The sequence below is a fragment of the Phoenix dactylifera genome, chromosome 17 (genome assembly GCF_051530095.1).
Source record: "Phoenix dactylifera cultivar Ajwa chromosome 17, Ajwa_hap1_PhDact_Kaust_v1.1, whole genome shotgun sequence".
NCBI classification, from domain to species: Eukaryota; Viridiplantae; Streptophyta; class Magnoliopsida; order Arecales; family Arecaceae; genus Phoenix; species Phoenix dactylifera.
Genome location: NC_143206.1, coordinates 19151406 through 19170389, shown reverse-complemented (window position 1 = coordinate 19170389; position 18984 = coordinate 19151406). Strand labels below are relative to the sequence as shown.

The window sequence follows — 18984 nt, the reverse complement described above, 5'->3', positions numbered from 1 at the left end:
CTTCATCCATGACAAACAAAGAGGATGATATAACAAATCTTTCCTTTTATAATAATTATGCGGATCACAGTGAGATCAAATGACAGCAATTAAGATAGTGACAAGAATCTTAGCTTATATTGCGATGATCTATGCAAATATGTGTTTAATTCCACAGCGATTATTCACTGGATAGGTTTTCGGTACTTATACAGTATCAAGAATTCCGAATAATACCTTCTGGCTAGATTTTTTGGATGAAGTCAAATAATATCAAAGCGACCCGACTAATGATCTATGTGGACTAAATAACACTACAACACAGTTATATATGAGTTGATCATGGTATTTGTAATTGGATTCGAATGAATTTGGATCTTTTGCTTAGCAAGAACGCCAGGACTTAAACAGAAGAAGTATATGATGGCCCATGTGGGCTCATAGGTACTTATGGAAAAACAATGAACTCAAATAATATCTTCGAGCTAGCTTGTTTGGATGAGATCATATATATAATGATCTTTTTAGAATTATAACACCATGAAACAAAAAAGAGGTTTGAAGGAAAAAAAAAAGGCATTCTATTGACATCTATGACTCTGCTAATTTATAAAATTTATGAATTAGTTAGCCGAGAAACAAATATATTTGTTTGGATGTTGTGATCTAACTAATGATTAAGTATTTGGACGTGGATGTTTTGACATCGTTTTTATCGCATGGATCGTCAAATGCATTCATCCTTTTGGTGGCTATCTAAAATAGTTCATCAACACGAGTTCTTAAACTCTGCAAACTGTGGTTGTTGATAGCTTCTCTGGACCTTAGTTATTGTCCTGCATATAGCATTGATTTCTTCCATCTCTTGACTTGCTAAATTCATTTTCCTTCACATCTTCTTTGATGGATTTGACTAATAGAGGAGATTTTGTTTTCTATAATACATCTTTTCCTTGTGAGGATAAACGATATTCTGTTCTTGTCACCGTCTTGAAGCCACTCAAATATTTGTTTGCATATGTGGTTGTGTCAAGGAAAAAAAAAAAAAAAATTGCACATGCAAATCTCTCGTACCTTAAAGATTGGTGTAAGAACTTAGGACATAAGTAGAGATTGCTGGAAGTTTATTTTAGAGTCTAAGCATGACGGAGGGTCAAAGGTTCAAATTCTTATCAAAAGGCAAGCTTTATCTTTTTATTAAAAAAAAATGCAAGAGGAAACCACGTTGCTTTCCCAAATTGGCAGGGGACTATAGCAGATTGCCATTGCTTTTTATCCTATCCTCTTCATGTGATATAGCAAAGGAGTTCAACTAAATTCAGTTTGGCCAATTTTGCTATCTTGGAATTTACCGTGAATCAATGTAACATCTAAATTCATCTTGGTCCATTTTGCTACCATGGTATTTATCGTGAATCAATGTGCCAACAATGAAAAAAATCCATGCAGAATTTCATGGCATAATGCGATGACCTGTGCGGGTATGTATTTAGTCCCACATTAGTTATTCGTTGGGTAAATCTTGGGTACTTATACAAGATCAAGGAGCCTAAATAATATCTTCCGGCTAACAATTTTGAGTGAGATCCTAAGTTGTGTCAAATGATATCAGAGTGAACTCAATCTACAGCCTATGTAGATTAGAGGATATTGCAGCACGGGTTTATGGAGACTGACCACGGGCCAATCATGGTGCTTGTAATTAGATTTGAACCCTTAGCCTGATGAGGATGTCGGAGCTTGAATGAGGGAAGTATATGAGGACTCGTGCGGGCATGTGTTTAATCATACATCAGTTATTCGTCGAGCAAATTTTAGGTACTTATATAAGATTAAAGAACCCCAAAAAAATACATTCCTGCTAAACATTTTAGGTGATGTCCTGAGTTATTACAAATGGTATCAGAGTAAACTTAGCCCATAGCCTATGTTAACTAGGAGACACTGCAATATGGGTTCATGGAGGATGACCATGATATCTTTATTTTGGATGAGGTCCTGAGTTGTTACAAATGGTATCACAGTGAACTTAGCCCATAGCCTATGTGAACTAGGGGATACTATAGTATGGATTTACGAAGGCTGATCACGGGCCGATCATGGTGCTTTTGATTGAATTTGAATAGATTAGAACTCTTAGCTAAACGAGGATGTCAGAACTTGAACGAAAGGAGTACATGAGGATCCGTGCGGAAGTGTGTTTAGTCCTACATCAGTTATTGAAAATTTTGGGTACTTATATAGAACTAAAGAACCTAAAAAAAAAATCTTTCGGCTAGTTTTTTTGGGTGAGGTCCTGAATTGTGACCAATGATATTAGAGCAAAGTTGACCCATAGCCTATGTGGACTAAGGGACACTGCAGCGCATATTTATTAGGGCTGACCACGAGCCGATCGTGGTACTTATGATTATATTTGAATAGGTTTGAATCCTTAGCCCAACGAGGACGTCAGAGCTCAAACGAGGAGAGTATGTGAAGTCCCGTATAGATGTATATTTAGTCATATATAGGTTATTCGCTGGGTAGATCTTAGATACTTATACAGGATCAAGAAACTCGAATAATACTTTCCGGCTAGCTATTTTGATATCAGGGCTTGAACGATGGGAGTATGTGAGGATCCGTGCGAGCATATATTTAATTCTGCATTGGTTATTCGTCAAGCTAGCCATTTTAGGTGAAGTTATGAGTTGTTACACATAACTTATGCTTCTTTAATGCATATTCATGAAAATTCCTTTGCAACCAACGACGACATGATGTTGTTAATATATCACCAATTCTACACTATATAACACCAAAAGTGAACATAATGAATGAGTTATTTTAGTAAACAACAAGATGGACAGTCCTGAACGAGCAAATAAGTTGATGATGATGCACATATCCAGATATTTATCAAGAAATCAAGAATAACTAGAATTTTGGCATATGGATGTGATTCGACCTGGAGGAATATGTCCATGATTAAAAAGCATAAGATTTTCATCAAATAGTTCGAAAAGTATTATATATTTCACAAATCCAATGCCATGTCAAGATAATAGTCTCCTGTCAAACATAGCATGGAACAACAACGACAAAAGAAAAAGTGGCATCATCATAGTTTAGCAATGTCCAAGATCGTCCAAGCTAAGCTCACAACGTTTGATGAATGCATGAAATGCAAATAATCCAGGAAAATCCAATTATTCAAAATTAGTGGCAATATGGATGGTGAAAATTTCAAGACCAGCTCATCGCGACTGCCGCTTAGCCGCTTGATCGGCCTATGAAACCGTAACACCGCGCGCGGGCTAATGCCTTTTAACCCGTTGCCCCGGCCGACTCAAGGTTTCACACCGCGCACCGACTCAACGACTCACCTGTGACGTTACTTGATCCCTAGACGTAGAACCGGCCCGCTTGCTTATTTCGACGATCTCCAAGAACGCGATCTCTCTCTTCCTCCACCTAGCCGGAATCCGAGCGGCCGCTCGGAGGCGGTGAAACCCTAATTCTAGGGCGGCGGCGGCGATGTTCCCTCAATTCGGGGCAACGGCGGACAGCCTGAGTAAGGCGTCGTCGCTGGTGCTCCGGATCGGCACCGATGCCCACCTCTACGACGATCCCGACGACGTTAACATCGCCCCTCTCCTCGATAGCCGGTTCGACTCCGAGAGATCCGAGGCCCTCAAGCGCCTCCTCGCTCTCATCGCCCAGGGCGGCGACGTCTCCCACTTCTTCCCTCAGGTTTCCCCTCTAATTCCCCAAGATTTGAGGTTTTCTTGGTGCGACCGTGGATCTCTTTTCCTTTTTGATGGATTCGCATGCCAACGGTGAACTGATCTCGTTTCTTTCTTTCTTTCTTTTCTTGTGGGCCTTCAGGTCGTGAAAAATGTAGCGTCGCCATCGCTGGAAGTCAAGAAACTTGTATACCTCTACCTGCTTCATTATGCTGAAAAGTATGATTTTTACGACCCTCTACGTGCTTCACCATGATCTCAATATTTTTCTTCAAGATTATTATCTTATAAGCCTTGGGACAAATGATACGAATTCAGTCCTCACCTGTTATAGCTGATTTTTGCCTATGGCTATCCTGCTTTATTGTGTTATGATTTACGAATAGTTTTAAATTTGCTTTATAAATAATCATGGACGGGAATTATGTACCGAACTGGCTTATTAGATCGGAGGTAAAAGACTTCCAGCTCGCCGGGTTCTTTATTTCTGGGGGTTCTTGATGATTAGAACCACAAAAGCATTTTCTTAATATTTTTCCTCGCAATTCGTCGTGTGTTTCTTCTTGGAATTTGCCCCCGTCATTGGTGGCAGGACAGGAAAAGAAACCATAAAATGAAATTAAGAATAGTAAAAAAAAAAATAAGGTAGATGATATACCAGTTATAGAGAACTAGTTTCATTTAACGTAGTAATTACAATACTTGGATGTTGGGAGATGAAAACTTTAACTGGGTGGCTTGTCTTGATATTTTAGAAGCTGGATAAAGTAGGCAGTGGATTTTTCTCCTTAGCTATCACAGAGACTATATAGAATCTTGATATTTCTGCAAGGCAAATGAAGGACCGATCTTGGCATGCAAAACTTACTCTAGTGGGCTGACACTGGTGGACAAAACCTAGCCTATCATATTGTTACATCTATGTGTGGGCATGGCACATGCACGTGCATGTGGCTCTATTTATATGGCTGGGAGATAATTTTGAAAGATGGAGCCTGTGGTAAATTTAAAGGATTTTTTTTAAGCAGGTTTTAGAGGGCCATGTTTTTGAGGTGAATTGATATGGCTCTATCTATTTGTTCATTTTTGCAATAAATATTGCTAATGTGTTTGATAGTCTAATTGAGTTATCGCATTTTGACAAAAAGAAACCCAGTGAAGGAAAGACTTCCTCTAAGGAGGGAGGGAGGTGAATGGACCAGATAATTGTATTCAATGAGCTTGCTGCAAAAAGGTGGTCAAAGTTAGAAAAAAAATTTGCTGTCAAAGAACTTAAGAAGGCTTACATTAATTTTTGAGTGGAGAAATTAAAGCCGGATTAGTTTTCCATTTATAAGGGAATGATGTGAGGACACAAATGGAGGATATTGCTAGTCTTGTTTTTGAATTTGTGCCTGAATCTATATGCAACCGACCTTTTGAATTGAGATATGGTCCAAAAACATTTTACATCCAACACTTAACCCGATGCCGAACTTCTAATATGGTACCAAAGTCCTAGGCAAGGGAACATTGGGAATGCAAGGGCCTGCCCTGAAATTAAGAGAGCTGTTAGGGATGTAGTAGGTAGAATAATTGTTTGCTCAGTTAATCTCATACAATTAGAAAGTAACATCTCAAGCTCCTACATGAGTAATAGAACTTGATGGAGTCTAGAAGAAGAGAGAAGACAACAATTTAAGGTAAAGAAAAATATACGTGAAAAACAAACTGTAGTCCAAAGTGTCAAATTGGATACAAATCCTACTTTTTTTAAATGAATAATGATCTATAGAATGTAATTTCTTCAACTATGAAATCACTAATAACTTTCTTCATCCATTATTATTTTGGCTTTTTGGTTCTAATACGTTGATGATTTTCTCACCTCAAAACGTGGTGAAGGACATACCTGTCTAGATGGTTATACAATACCGAGCTAAGATTTCCTCACATTTAAGGTTTATAATACATCATGAATGTTTAAGCCTTTTACCTCTAAGGAAATTGACTATGGGAAATGAAATAGGTAAAGCTGATCCAGGTGGATTATTTGACCCATCATAGATCAATTTGGCCACTCGAGTAGGCTTGAAAAAGCTTCTGGAGCAAAATCCACCACATCCAAGACTTGATACTGAAACTTCAAGAAGCCATAAATTCTAATCCAGGGAGAATTTGGTGATGTGGCTAAGATAAAGTTGATATAGAAGTCAAGATCTAGCTTTCTATCCAAATTTAAAAAATTTAAAAATATTTCTTATTTTTATATTTTTTTTTATCCTCTTCTAATTAGAAGAAGAATCCAATCTAATTTGAGTTAGCTGAAAGAAAATGTTCATCCTCTTCTAATTATGAGGATAATCTGACTCAAATAAGCAGAGCGGACCTCTATAGTAGCAGAGCTTGTAACTTCTCCTCTTTTAGCTAAAAGAAGAATCCTACTCAAATAGGCAGGACCTTATTAGTATAAATAGAGGAAAAATGCCATGATTTTGGGGAACAGGAATGAGAGTGAGAGCAGAGACTATGGACTCTACTTTTTACCCATGTTATGTACCATGATTTGTGGATTATGAAAAATTAACAAAAGTAAAAGGGTTTATTGCCTCACTTTTTAAAATTCTTATTGCTTGTTATTTTATTTGAGAGAGTTGAGTTCAACAGGTTGAAGGAATTTTTTCCTTCTCCCCAATTGGAATAAAGGCTCCATGAAAGGATTAGTCAGATTCTTCCAGCGGGTCAACAGCCACATGATAATTATTACTGAGTTTCTGGTGGAGTTGATATCAGGCAAGAGGAAGGTTTTGCATGAAAGTTAGGAGATCAGGTTATGGTTAGGGAAACCGACAAGATCAGATGCACTTTAAATTCATCTTACTTCGGAACTAGCTGTTTAAATTTGTCATTGCTTGCAAAAATATTTCATCTTGTTGCTGACTGGAAAACTATCGTAGACACCTCATGTTTAGAGAAAAAAAAAATCATACTATGAAAATTTGTATAGATGTGCTTTCAGAAAGAAATTGGATATCTGCTATCCTGTTTTTTTTTTTGAAGCAACTTCAATGGAGGGATGACTACTCATTCCATGGTAGATTATAGAATTATCATCAGAATTCTGATATATCTTGTTTTTTATGATTGTTATTCTTTAACATGATTTTGGTATTCTTATATCATAAATTGAATTTTTTCTGTCCTTGAAAAGAATTACTTTACAAGAAAAATGTCTAAAATCATTGTCAAGGGTTTTGCAGGATTGACGGGCCTGCCTTATTAAATTTTCTGTTAGATTTTGCTGTGGATTGTGCAAATGTTGCCAACTTAAAAAATATGTCATCTCATGCCCTTTCGTAATAATTGCATAAAGGCTGTTTACTTGGACAAATAATTTTTAGCATATATACCTAAATCAGATGGTAGCTTGCTGAAAGTATTTTTTACTCTTTGAATGCTGTTTACTTGAACAGATACTTTTAGTGTATATACCTGAATTGGATGGCAGCTTGTTGAAAGTGCTTTTATTTCTTAGTTGTGTGGCATCTGCTTTTCCTTTAAATTTAAAATTGAAGGATTGCACATGAAGCTGATGGATGATTCTTTTGACAACTCTTAACATTTTGGGCTTTTCTCTTTTTCCTTGCTAACCTAGGCGCCCAAATGAAGCTCTCCTCTCTATTAACTGTTTCCAGAAGGACCTATCAGATACAAATCCTTTAGTGCGAGCATGGGCTCTACGTGCTATGGCAGGAATCCGATTACATGTAGTAGCCCCGCTTGTGTTAGTTGCTGTTAGTAAATGCGCTAGAGATCCATCTGCATATGTGAGAAAATGTGCTGCCCATGCACTTCCAAAGATATATGACTTACATCAGGATGAAAATACTTCTGCCCTTGAAGAGGTTGTTATGTTTTTTCCCCATTGTTTTCCCCTTCGAGGCTCTCTTTATATATGAATGCATTTTTTTCTCTAGCTGAAATAAATTATATTCTGCAGCTTGTAGATATCTTGTTAAGTGACCATTCCCCTGGAGTAATTGGAGCTGCTGCTGCAGCCTTTAATGCTGTTTGCCCAAGTAATCTTTCGTTGATTGCCAAACACTTTAGAAGGCTATGTGAGATGCTTCCTGATGTTGAAGAGTGGGGTCAAATTCTTTTGATTGAGATTCTCTTACGATATGTTGTGGCTAGGCATGGTCTTGTAAAAGAGTCCATTATGGTATTAAATTCCGCTACAAGTTCCCAATCTGACAAGGATTCTGCAGCCGTTGGCAATATGTCTGATGGTCATTGTGGTTCTGAGGGGGGTGAGGCATGTGAGTTTAAATTGAACTCGTTAATGTGTAGATACTACATAGAAGAAACAAAGGAGTATTTAGCTCAGTCTGGATGTATGAATGAAGATGACAATAATTTTGGCTGCTTGGTCGTCACTTCCAGCCAAAATGATGATGTGAAGATTTTGTTGCAGTGTACATCACCTCTATTATGGAGCCAAAATAGTGCTGTTGTACTTGCAGCTGCTGGAGTGTACTGGATTATGGCCCCAAGGGTGCAACTTGAGAGGATTGTTAAACCGGTTCTCTTTATTCTAAGATCGTCTTATGCCTCCAAATATGTGGTAAGTTGGAAAAGTTTTATACCTTTCAAAATGTTTAATTATCATTAAGGGTTTTTCACCTTTTTGCTTTTTTTAGGTTTGTGTTTACATATAGACTCTCTTCTGTTAAGTTGTGTACTTTGCATAAGTACCAAGGTCTTCTCATGTTCATCCTATTTGTGATCTAGCTTCAGTTCACTGTTGGTGACTATTATATGCTTAAGCCATTGAACATAGCGTGCATCTTTTACCAAATAATGTTTGATTGATAGTTTATGCATCAAAAGATTTCCAGGTCGAAGCAGATCCATAAATCTTTGTGAAGCTGATTAGTGATGAAGAGAGACCACCTCGGGGGATCACTAGCCTAATAGCCGAGATTAACTGGAACGTTACTGAACAAAAGAGGCCAAAGGATAGGATTTCAAGATAGAGAATGCAACCAAATAGAAACATTTTAATGAAAGGTTACATGAGAAAAATATATATTTTTTTGAGATCAGTAATCATGATGCAGAAGTAACAATTTGCTTGAAATGTGGCTACAAATTGTTTCTTGCATCATTATGCTGGGCAAGAGCTGTACAGATTCCAGCTTTAGTAGCACTTAGGCCTAATCTATAGGTAACTTAGCGATTCATCCTTTTAGCTGCAGTAGACAATCCAGTCTATGAACTTCAACTAGTGGGAGCACGAAGAACCTACCCATTCTTATCAAATCAAACTACTATGTATGCAATATCCCTCACAAACTTCTTTGCTATTTGACGATTTCTAAGTCGAATGAAAGTTGACATTGGTCATCACCTTGTGGATCATTGTTTCAGTTAATAGTTGCTGCAATCCAGCAACTTTTCAGCATGCTAAATGACAAGGTTTGGCAAAGGGGCATATTGCTTGCTGGTAAATTTGGCTTGGCAGTGGCACGCCACAAGTATGTGTATATAAAATCTGACCATTTTATAGGTTAGAGGTCTGTGCCAAAGGGCAGGCCTGACCTCAAGCTAGACTATAAATATTGCTGATTGTAATTGAAGATAGATAGATCTTGTATTGGATTGTAACTAAACATGAGACAGCTGCTTTGCTCAGTACTTGATAAATTCTGGTAAAGCTGCTTGAGTACCAAGAGCAGAAGATGTTGTTAAACATCTTTTACCCCTTTTCATTCATTGAGATGTACAATTATGTTAGATAATTACAAGTATGTGAGCACATATGCATGCCTTTCAGTTGCATTCAAGGGCCATTGCTCTTTTATTGATTATTATTCCTCCCATCTCTTGTTTCCTTTTTAAATATATTTCTTAGCCTATTGTTTTAGTGAGTAACGCTGGAAAATTTGACTACAGCTGACCTTTTTTTATGTTTTTATTTCAGATGCTCTGTAACATACTGGTGTTTGCCAAAACAGTTCCTTCACTTTTTGCACCTTACTTTGAAGATTTTTTCATATGTAGCTCAGATCCATACCATATCAGAGCTTTGAAGCTTGAAATTTTATCCACCATTGCCACAGAGTCATCTGCCCCAATAATTTTTGAGGAGTTCCAGGTATTTACTTAGTTGCACGGTCAGATGTTTTGTGTCAATAGAAACAATATAGCCCATTTCTGTTGGTTGCGTCAATAGACCACAAGAAACAGAAATGGGCTATTCTTGTGGTGTATTTAATTTATTATTGATATGTACTCAATTTGAAACAAATAATCATTAGAAGGTGAAGCTGAAATCGACTTAGTGGCATGAGAAATATATTGGCCATTGAGATGTTCCCTATTTCCTGACTGTTAGTTTGTTGTGTTTTGTATGGGTGATCTTCAAACTGACTTGGCTTTTTATGGACTAGATATATTGCTTTTATTTGAATTAAATAATTTGTTCACAGGCAGAAGCAAAACCATCTCTTTGAATGGCTTTAAGCATTGGTTTGATTTCTTGTTCTTTTCAATGCAATCTGGAAATGTAGTATGTGAGGTTTGCTTGAAAATATTTGAAGATCATAAGTTTCGTACCTTGCTGGTTGCCTTGGGGTAATCAACTGCCCTTAGAAATTTCAGACTTGCCTATGTTAGGAATTCTAGCTAAGAAATATTTGAATGATCATGATTAATTTAAAATAACTATTGTCATATGTTTTTTGAGGAGAATTTTCTTAATAACAAAACAGTATGAAGAAGCTTTACTGCTCATACCATAGAATTCAATCCAGTGTTTTGTGCACCTTCTATTTCCAAACGTTGTTTTTCCCTCCAAATCATTATGGCATCTCATTTTCCTGTTAGTCTCGTGGCAGAAATTCCCCTCTATTTTTCTGGACTAGTTTCAGTTCCTGAAGTGGACATGCGAGTGGATGTGTTTATGCGTGTTGAATATCAGAATAGTGACAATGCTGTTGTGATTTACTAAGTTTGTTATGATGAACAATTGGCTGATGCTTATCTTTCTAGCCGTGCTGCTAGGATTACATTAAAGATCCAGATAGGAGATTTGTTGCTGATACAGTTGCTGCAATTGGGTTATGTGCTCAAAGACTGCCTACTGTGGCTGCTACTTGCCTAAAAGGGCTTTTGGCACTTATAATACATGGTAAATTACCAGTTCATGTATGTGGCACCTTTCTCTTATTTTATTATGGATTTTGTTTATGGTAACAAATATTATATTGCAGAATCGTCTATTAGCATATCAGGCAACATTAATGGTGAAGCAAATGTTTTGGTTCAAGCTATCATGTCGATTAAAGCAATAATAAAGGAAAACCCAGCTAATCATGAGAAGGTATCTCTTCTTTGGCACATGTATGGACCCATAACCATAATCCATTGCTTCACATGATTCTGCTTTCTCTGATTATTGCTTTATGAATTGAATTTCTAAAATTTGCAATATAACAACCTTATTTGCTGAGAGACTGGGGAGAATAGCTAAGAAACAAAAAGTCAAATCAAATAAAGGTTTATTTTTTGGTTTTATGTTCTAAATTTCAAAGTGAAGAAATGCTTATCTTTATGAATGGTCCAAATCAATTGGGGCTAATTTGTTCTGGGCTTAACTGTACTTTTTCTTTTAAAACCTTGATCAAAGACTTTAGGCATGATTCACTCACAAATAATTGCACATGCCTGTGCAGTCATATACACAGATTTTGTCATAGAAAAGTATAAGTTTATATAAATTTTTCCAGATTTGTTACTGGAAACCTAATAATCAGTCACCATGAGAAAGAGGATACTCAGTTCTATGCTGTTGGAAAGCTGTAGAGTGACTGGACATGCCTGAAATTGTGACATCGAATAGGTTAATAGTAGCGACATTAGGCTCAAATTGCACAAGACTGCCTTCAAATCCAGGCGTGTACAGCATTTTGTGATCTATTCAATTTGGCTTTCTAAAAAACTATTCCTATAATCAAGCGGTTTTCTCTGTCATAATCAGTTTGTTTCGTTGAAAGATGATATACTGATTCTATCAAAACTCCATTATAGCAAGCATCCTTGACTTGGCCACCCAATTATTTTGATTTGGTGGTTCCAGTTAGACATGTATCTGTATTATTTGGATATAACTTATTAAAAGCTTTGGGTAACTTAGAAAGCTTTTGGCTTTCTAAAATAATCAAACGTCTTCTTTGCTCATTCTGTATGTTCCCCAGTTCTTACCTTTAAAAGCAGCATGTATTATTTGATAATTGTTTTTTCTGATTAGATAATGATCGTGGTATGAAAATGTATTAATCAAATCTTTCTGTTTATATATTTCTATTAATCAGCTTTTAACAGATGACTGGGTTTCTTCTTTCCTCGTTCTGGATATTTTTAATCTTTTTTATCTTGAGTGCTATATTTTTTACTTTCTTTTTAATATATTTTTTCGATGGAAATAAAGTCTTTGTAATGTCTGGCACTGTGTGTTGCATATATTAGTCACAATTGCAATTTCTTACTCTTAATGTGTATTTTCTAAAGGTTATTGTCCATTTGGCTCGCAATTTGGATATAGTTAAGGACCCTGCAGCACGTGCATTGATTATTTGGATTATCGGAGAGTATAGCTCTGTTGGACAGCTTATTCCTAAAATAGTACCAACTGTTTTGAAGTATCTTGCATGGTCCTTTACTTCAGAAGAGCTCGAGACAAAACTTCAGATTTTAAATTCTACCTGCAAGGTATTTTTATTATCAGGATGGTTGTTTTCTTCCTAAATGATTTGGCTTTTACTTTGCTACATTGCTTTTTGTTGAAAATTATGTGCATTTGCTGCTCTGATGCTCAATAAAATAAATATGTACCAATAAAGAATTGAATTCCTAACTATCATGCGCTTCTTGGCTTGAGAATTTGAAGTTGAGTTCTCAAAACTTTTCACCATGTTGAACCATCAGTGGCTCAGCAAGGATATCATTTTCTTAGAGCAGGAATTGTCTTGTGAACGAGACAAGCTTCCATTGTAACACTATAGCATCCCTCAAATCTTAACATAGCATGACTAGTCCCATGCTGATAGTATGCGTCTGGTATATTTACTGTCTGATCCAGAGTTTGATCCATATTTTATCTGACTGAAATACACATCACAGTCCTTCCCCATAAAAGATACAAGAGCCATCGCTTTATTATGACTGCTGCATGTTATGTCATGCTATCTGATACTATATTTGCTGTTCTTTATAATCAGCATTAGGACAGATGCATGCGAAATCATCTCTATCTTGTTAATATGTTAATCATAAGGCAAGTATTGTGAACATTTTTGACAAACCTTGTTCACATGTTGGTGATCAACATTTGAATCCTTCCTTTTAAGGGTCAAACATACATTACGAGCTTTGAGATCTGGCATACAGCTTTTCGTCTGTAGCCAACTTTAGCTTTTTAATCATTGTTTTTAATTGGCATATAAATATAATTTAGTTGCTGAGATGATGTTTCTTAGTTTAGTATGTTTGTAAGGTTTTATCCAAGATTACCTAGCTGGATGCCTGTTGATCGTTGCTTCCCCAGGCATGGCATGGTGTGCAAGATTTAGAGTGGCGGTATATGTACCATGACAGAAGATTGCAACATTTTAGATAAGAGTGGTAATATAAGAGACATGTCATTACTAACTTTCTTAAGAAAATTGATGAACCAAACCTTTTTCGTTATACATCACAGAACGTACCAGCTTTTCCATTAGAACTTTTTGGGTAAGCAAACAATTAAATATCTTGATATTAGAATATTTTCTATCAGCAGTTTTATACTTTAAAAATCATTCATTTCTCTTGTGATGCCGTGTAACATAGTTGCAAAGATATATCTCATGGACTGCTTTAGTGAAACTAATGCAACAACTTTGAGTCACTGCTGTATTAGTTGTTTTATAGCAACACTGAACTCATTCTTTATATAAATGCTAGTTACAGTCAACTTACTAGCACTTATTACAGCAGAGATGCTGAAAAGCATACAAATTATAATCTTTCTGATGAGTTGGCTACAATAAGATTGGGCGCCTATGCTCCAAAATTATTTAATGCTACACATGCCATCTCTAGCCATCGTTTGGAAAGCTATTTGCATATTACTCTCGTTAAATTTCTCTCCCAGATTGTATTGCGTGCCGAAGGAGAAGAGTTATACACATTCAGAAAGATCCTAAGCTATATTATTGAATTGGCAAGATATGACATGAATTATGATGTCCGTGATCGTTCTCGTGTTATGGGGGAGATCACTTCCTGCACAATGCAGAATGGAGGCATATATCATGAATTTATGGAAAGCATATTTAGTGGAAATACACCATCAAAAGCATATATGGCCAAGAACTTCCGAATTTATCTTCCTGGATCTCTCTCACAGATAGTTGTTCATGCAGCTCCTGGTTACAGACCTCTTCCTAAGCCTTGCAGTTTACTTGACGGTGACTTCAATCTCGGCTTTGGGGTGGTTCATGAGCCAGAAGAGCCAGCTGAAATAAGTGGTAGGAGCAATTCATTTGAAATGAATGATCCTGACATATCTTCTGGATCTTCTACGGAGGAAAGTGGCTCTGCTTATGATTCTCAGCATTCTATCATTAGTTCAGCTGACAGCGTTGGGACTGGATTTGCAAGTGATTCAAATGACAATGGCCATACTTTAGTGGTTAGCCATGGTGCTGAAGATGGCAAAGAAATCCCTCTAGTTCATCTTTCTGATGCTAGTGTTGATTATGGTCAAACAAGTCAAAGTGCCAAGGAAAATATATCTACATTTTTCTCTAAAGATTTGGCAGAGGTGCTGTCTAAGTCAGCGTTGGAGTCATGGTTGGATGAGCAACCTAGTTTGCCATCTTTGCAAAAATCTGAACCACCATCCGGTGCCAAAATTTCTATCAATGATCTTGATTTTACTGTTAAGCCTAAACTTCACACACTTCTAGATCCTGCAAATGGAAATGGCTTGAGGGTGGAATATTCCTTTTCATCTGAGGTTTCAACTATATCCCCATTGCTGGTATGTGTGGACATGTTTTTTGAGAACCTTTCTACCGAACCATTAATGAATATAACTGTGGAAGATGGAGAGTCTAGTGGAAGTCTGGAATCTGCAGACCAAGTGTTTGAAGAACCTAAAAGGTGCTTTCATGTTCCTTTTTTGTCCACAAATGTGAAAAAAGTTTATGCTGTTCTAATCTTGTAATCAAGCAGAGGTTACAGTATGTTAAGCTTGTTAATTCCATGCTGCGTCTCTTCTTATATTCACATATTTTTTGTTGCTTGTGCAGCCTGATTTCTGCTAATGATGTGCCAACTATACTTCCTATGGAAGAGCTTGCTTCTCTAGATCCAGGTCAGACAGTGAAGAAAGTTCTCCAAGTCCATTTTCATCATCACTTGTTACCTCTCAAGTTGGCTGTGTTCTGCAATGGGAAAAAGAAAATAACAAAGTTGTGGCCTGATATTGGTTATTTCATGAGACCATTGCCCATGGATATGAAGGTATTTACTACCAAGGAACGCGAGTTACCAGGGATGTTCGAGTATTCTAAGAGGTCAGTAAATCAATGGCTTTATTGCTTATCTATTCATTTATGATAAAAGAATTTGATCATTGAGTATATTTATGTAAGAAAACATAGTGTACAATATGCATCAAGCACAATAAAAAGCAAGAATATCTAATATTTTTTAATTATGTACAATGGAAGTAACCATACTTCCTTTTTGGTAGGGCATGGTGAAGAAATCTTTCTTTTATCAATCCAATTTTTCCTTCTTTTGAAATTTATAGTCATTATAGCCGTCCCCATTAAGTGTCCTGAGAATTACCTCACTTCATCAACCCTCAAAAAATAGTACAAAATTAACTATTTGCCAACTAAAACAAAAATTAGCCTGAGCTCTAGATTAGTAGGAACTCCAAAATTTTTGTTTTGGAGTTCATATTGCATATTTTTGTTTTGTAATTATAGTCAATAAGCTTGATTTATTTGATATATAATAAATGAAAATTGGCCATTAACACCTGATCCTGAAAAATTGTACCTTGAACCAAATCAATGATCCAAATCCTATGGGATGGGGCTGTCTTGAGTTTTGTGGAAAGGATGCACCGCCATCTCGAGACTTTGGAAGGGATATCCTGGGATGTGCCAAATAGGATGCTAGGATGTCGGTGGGATGGTGCCCTGTCCCAACATCCCACATGACGTCCCATTAGGACTTGAATCCTTGAACCAAATGCCTCTCAATGGCATGAACTATGTGCTAAAGCAGATTATTTACTATGTTCACAAAGTTTAGGAAGCAAGATCACATGGAAAGTGGCTTTTTAAATGATATTGGTAGTATGTCATACTAAAAACACTACTTGGATCATGACTGAATAAGCTCTAACAATCACTTCTACATCTACTCTATGTTTTACCATGAAGATAAACCTGCTTCCCTACAATGATCATTTAATAAAATTTGTCTAGGGAGTTCCTAACCATGCTACCTGGACATCAGACATGGGTGTCAAGTGTCCAAGTATCCTGAGAGTATTTGACGTGACAATCTTACAAAACTTGGACAATGCAGACATGGCAACATATATAATAGTATATTTATATATATAACTAGTCTTATGCATATAAGATTTATATTCTATATTTGTATGTATGTATTTGGGAGGATCTTTAAAATGTGAAGCTGAGATGAAAGTAGAACAATAATATTGAAAATAGGAGTTATGTGGCTGTTTCTTCGGGTGGACCTTGTGGCTCTTAAATATGCGAAGGGCCACATCTTTCGGTGGCAGGCCCCCTTATAATCAAACAAAAAGCTGTTGGCCTTTGGATTCCTAGCCGCTAAACCCACACTCCTTGCCCCACCTAGCAAACCCCCTCCCTCCCTCCCTCTCTCTCTCTGTGCCCCATTGCTAAGGTTTTAAACTATTCCGATCTCACCCTAAGAGGCCGTTCAGGCTGATATGCCGAGAGGAGGGAGAGGTTGCCGCTCCAGCTCCTGTGGGCATTGGGCATTGTTCCTTAATTTGGAAGTAAGAAAGAGAGGACGAGGCAATAGAAAGAGAGGATGAGACGGAGCCAAGCTCCTGGTCTGTGGGTCACATGATGGGGGCCACGACGTGTCTAGCAGGAAGGATATGTGAGACACGCATGTCGTGTTGAGGTGGGGACAGCAAAATTTCTTAAATTTGCCTTTTCCAGGTGTCACTAGTTCCTAACACTTATTCCTGAATTGGTCCTAAATTCCTAATACATTTTGATTGTAACTCATGTTTAACCCTTGCTGACCTCTTATCATGATCATAGCTTATCAATTGTTCAAACTCTAGACTAATATATATGGCCCTGTTTGACTGCTGATCCTAGCTTAGTGGTAGCTTAGCATCTCCTAATTTCTTGAACATGACCTGTGTTGGCATGATTAATCTCTGTTTGTATTAAAAAATGGTAATTTTGTGAAGCGTGGTTGCCGATGAGGAAGTGATGATTGAATATTTAGGAGTATAAAACGAGCATTTATTTGCATTACTAAGTATCACAGAAATTATTTCTGATGAATGAAGATATAGATACAAACTCACATGTACTCCAATACTGGAATCATTTGCAACAGATGTATCTTTAAGGACCATGTCAAAGAGATTGACCACGAGAAGGACCAAAGGCCATTGCACACCGATACTATTCTTTTAGTCTCTCGGAGTCTAGCATCAAAAGTGCTCAGTAATGCTAATGTTCACCTTGTATCGGTGGATATTCCAGTTTCTTTCAATGCAGATGATGCATCGGGTTTGTGCTTGCGATTCAGTGGTGAAATATTGAACAGCTCAAAACCATGCCTGATTTCTATAACTGCTGAAGGAAAACTTTCAGAATCATTAAATGGCACTGTGAAAGTAAATTGTGAAGATACGATATTTGGCCTTAATTTGTTAAACAGAGCAGTGGCATTTCTACTTTGATTTTTTTTTTTTTTTTTTTTGTATTTTTTCCCTTTCTGAATCAAGGATCCAACTAGTTCTGTGTTAGAAGGTGTAGAGTGCTGTATTAACTCTTCACGACAATATTATAATTTATGAAAGGAATATCTACTTTGGCTTGTAAATGTTGAAAAGGATTATTGATCATTTCGTTGGTCTTAAAGAATTACCTTTTCACTTTGGGAGTATTCTGATCAAATCTTTTAGTGGGAACCTGAATTGTGCTGTAATTCAGTTAGTTTGTCATTGCATAATTCGACTATGTATTACCTGTATGATACTGTTTGACTCGGATAAAATTCTTGCAGTAGATTTTGTCAAGGTAGTTTTCTGATATTCATGCTGTCGTGCACGCTCATTGCAGTCAATTTTCTAAACATTAATAGGGTGTCTTGTGATTTAAAAATTAAGTTTTTATCCTAAGAATGAGAAAAGTTATCATTCCTCAGATTATTAAGGGCATTTTTGTCTGCTGCTTTTGCTTTTGCTTTTGAGTGAAAAGGCTTCTTGTGCAATAGTTTTTTATTTGGGATCTGGATTGTGAATCATGTTGAACATCAAAATTTGTTTTACATTCTAGCTTTGCAAAGGATGACGTGAAATTATAACAAAAAATTCATAAAAATGCAACAAGTAACGGACAAACACTTCACAAGGCTCCATTTCCACCATTTTTTTGTTTTGTTTTGGGTATCCTGGTATCGCCACTCATGCATTCCTTGATCATTCTCTTTAGCGATCTAGATCTCGACGGTTAACTTTAGATCCACTCTAAGACTGGTGGCTCCACATCATCTGGAGGTCTGAGCAAGATGAATTTTTTTGCCGTTAACGCTCACTTATCCTTCCAGGCGCACTCTATTTTTGCTCTTTCCAGTTCATTCACCACATTCTCTGCAGGTGTAGGCTCTCAACTGTAAGCATACCCCATGTGATTGGAAAGAAATTCAGTATTGTCCAACGCCTATAAAACTTGGAAAATTTATAACCCACCTGCCTTGAGGAAGCGATCGAGTCCTTTTGAGTTGGAGGTGAATTCTTATGTATAATAAACGTCGCCAAATCTTTCGAGAGAGAGCATTTTTCTGTACGAACAATCAGAACATGTCAAACAATAAAAAAAACCCACACGAAAGGAGCTGCAAGACCCAACACAAGCACCAAACTGCACCCTGCCTTTCAAAAATGAACCGGAGCCGTTGTATTTAAAATTCTGAATATCAAGCAAAGTATTTT

The 18984-nt window shown here is 36.9% G+C and overlaps 1 protein-coding gene across 1 annotated transcript; it reads left to right on the top strand.

Annotated features, from left to right (window-relative positions):
* The first annotated feature begins 3295 nt into the window (after positions 1 to 3295).
* Positions 3296 to 17873, top strand: PAT2 (protein affected trafficking 2). Its single transcript, XM_039133111.3, has 11 exons — positions 3296 to 3714; positions 3850 to 3926; positions 7342 to 7591; positions 7687 to 8310; positions 9670 to 9843; positions 10752 to 10878; positions 10961 to 11070; positions 12258 to 12458; positions 13882 to 14894; positions 15044 to 15310; positions 17382 to 17873. Exons 1-11 carry the CDS (start codon positions 3499 to 3501, stop codon positions 17728 to 17730), a joined length of 3408 nt encoding a protein of 1135 aa, XP_038989039.3. The 5' UTR covers positions 3296 to 3498; the 3' UTR covers positions 17731 to 17873.
* The last annotated feature ends 1111 nt before the right edge of the window (positions 17874 to 18984 follow it).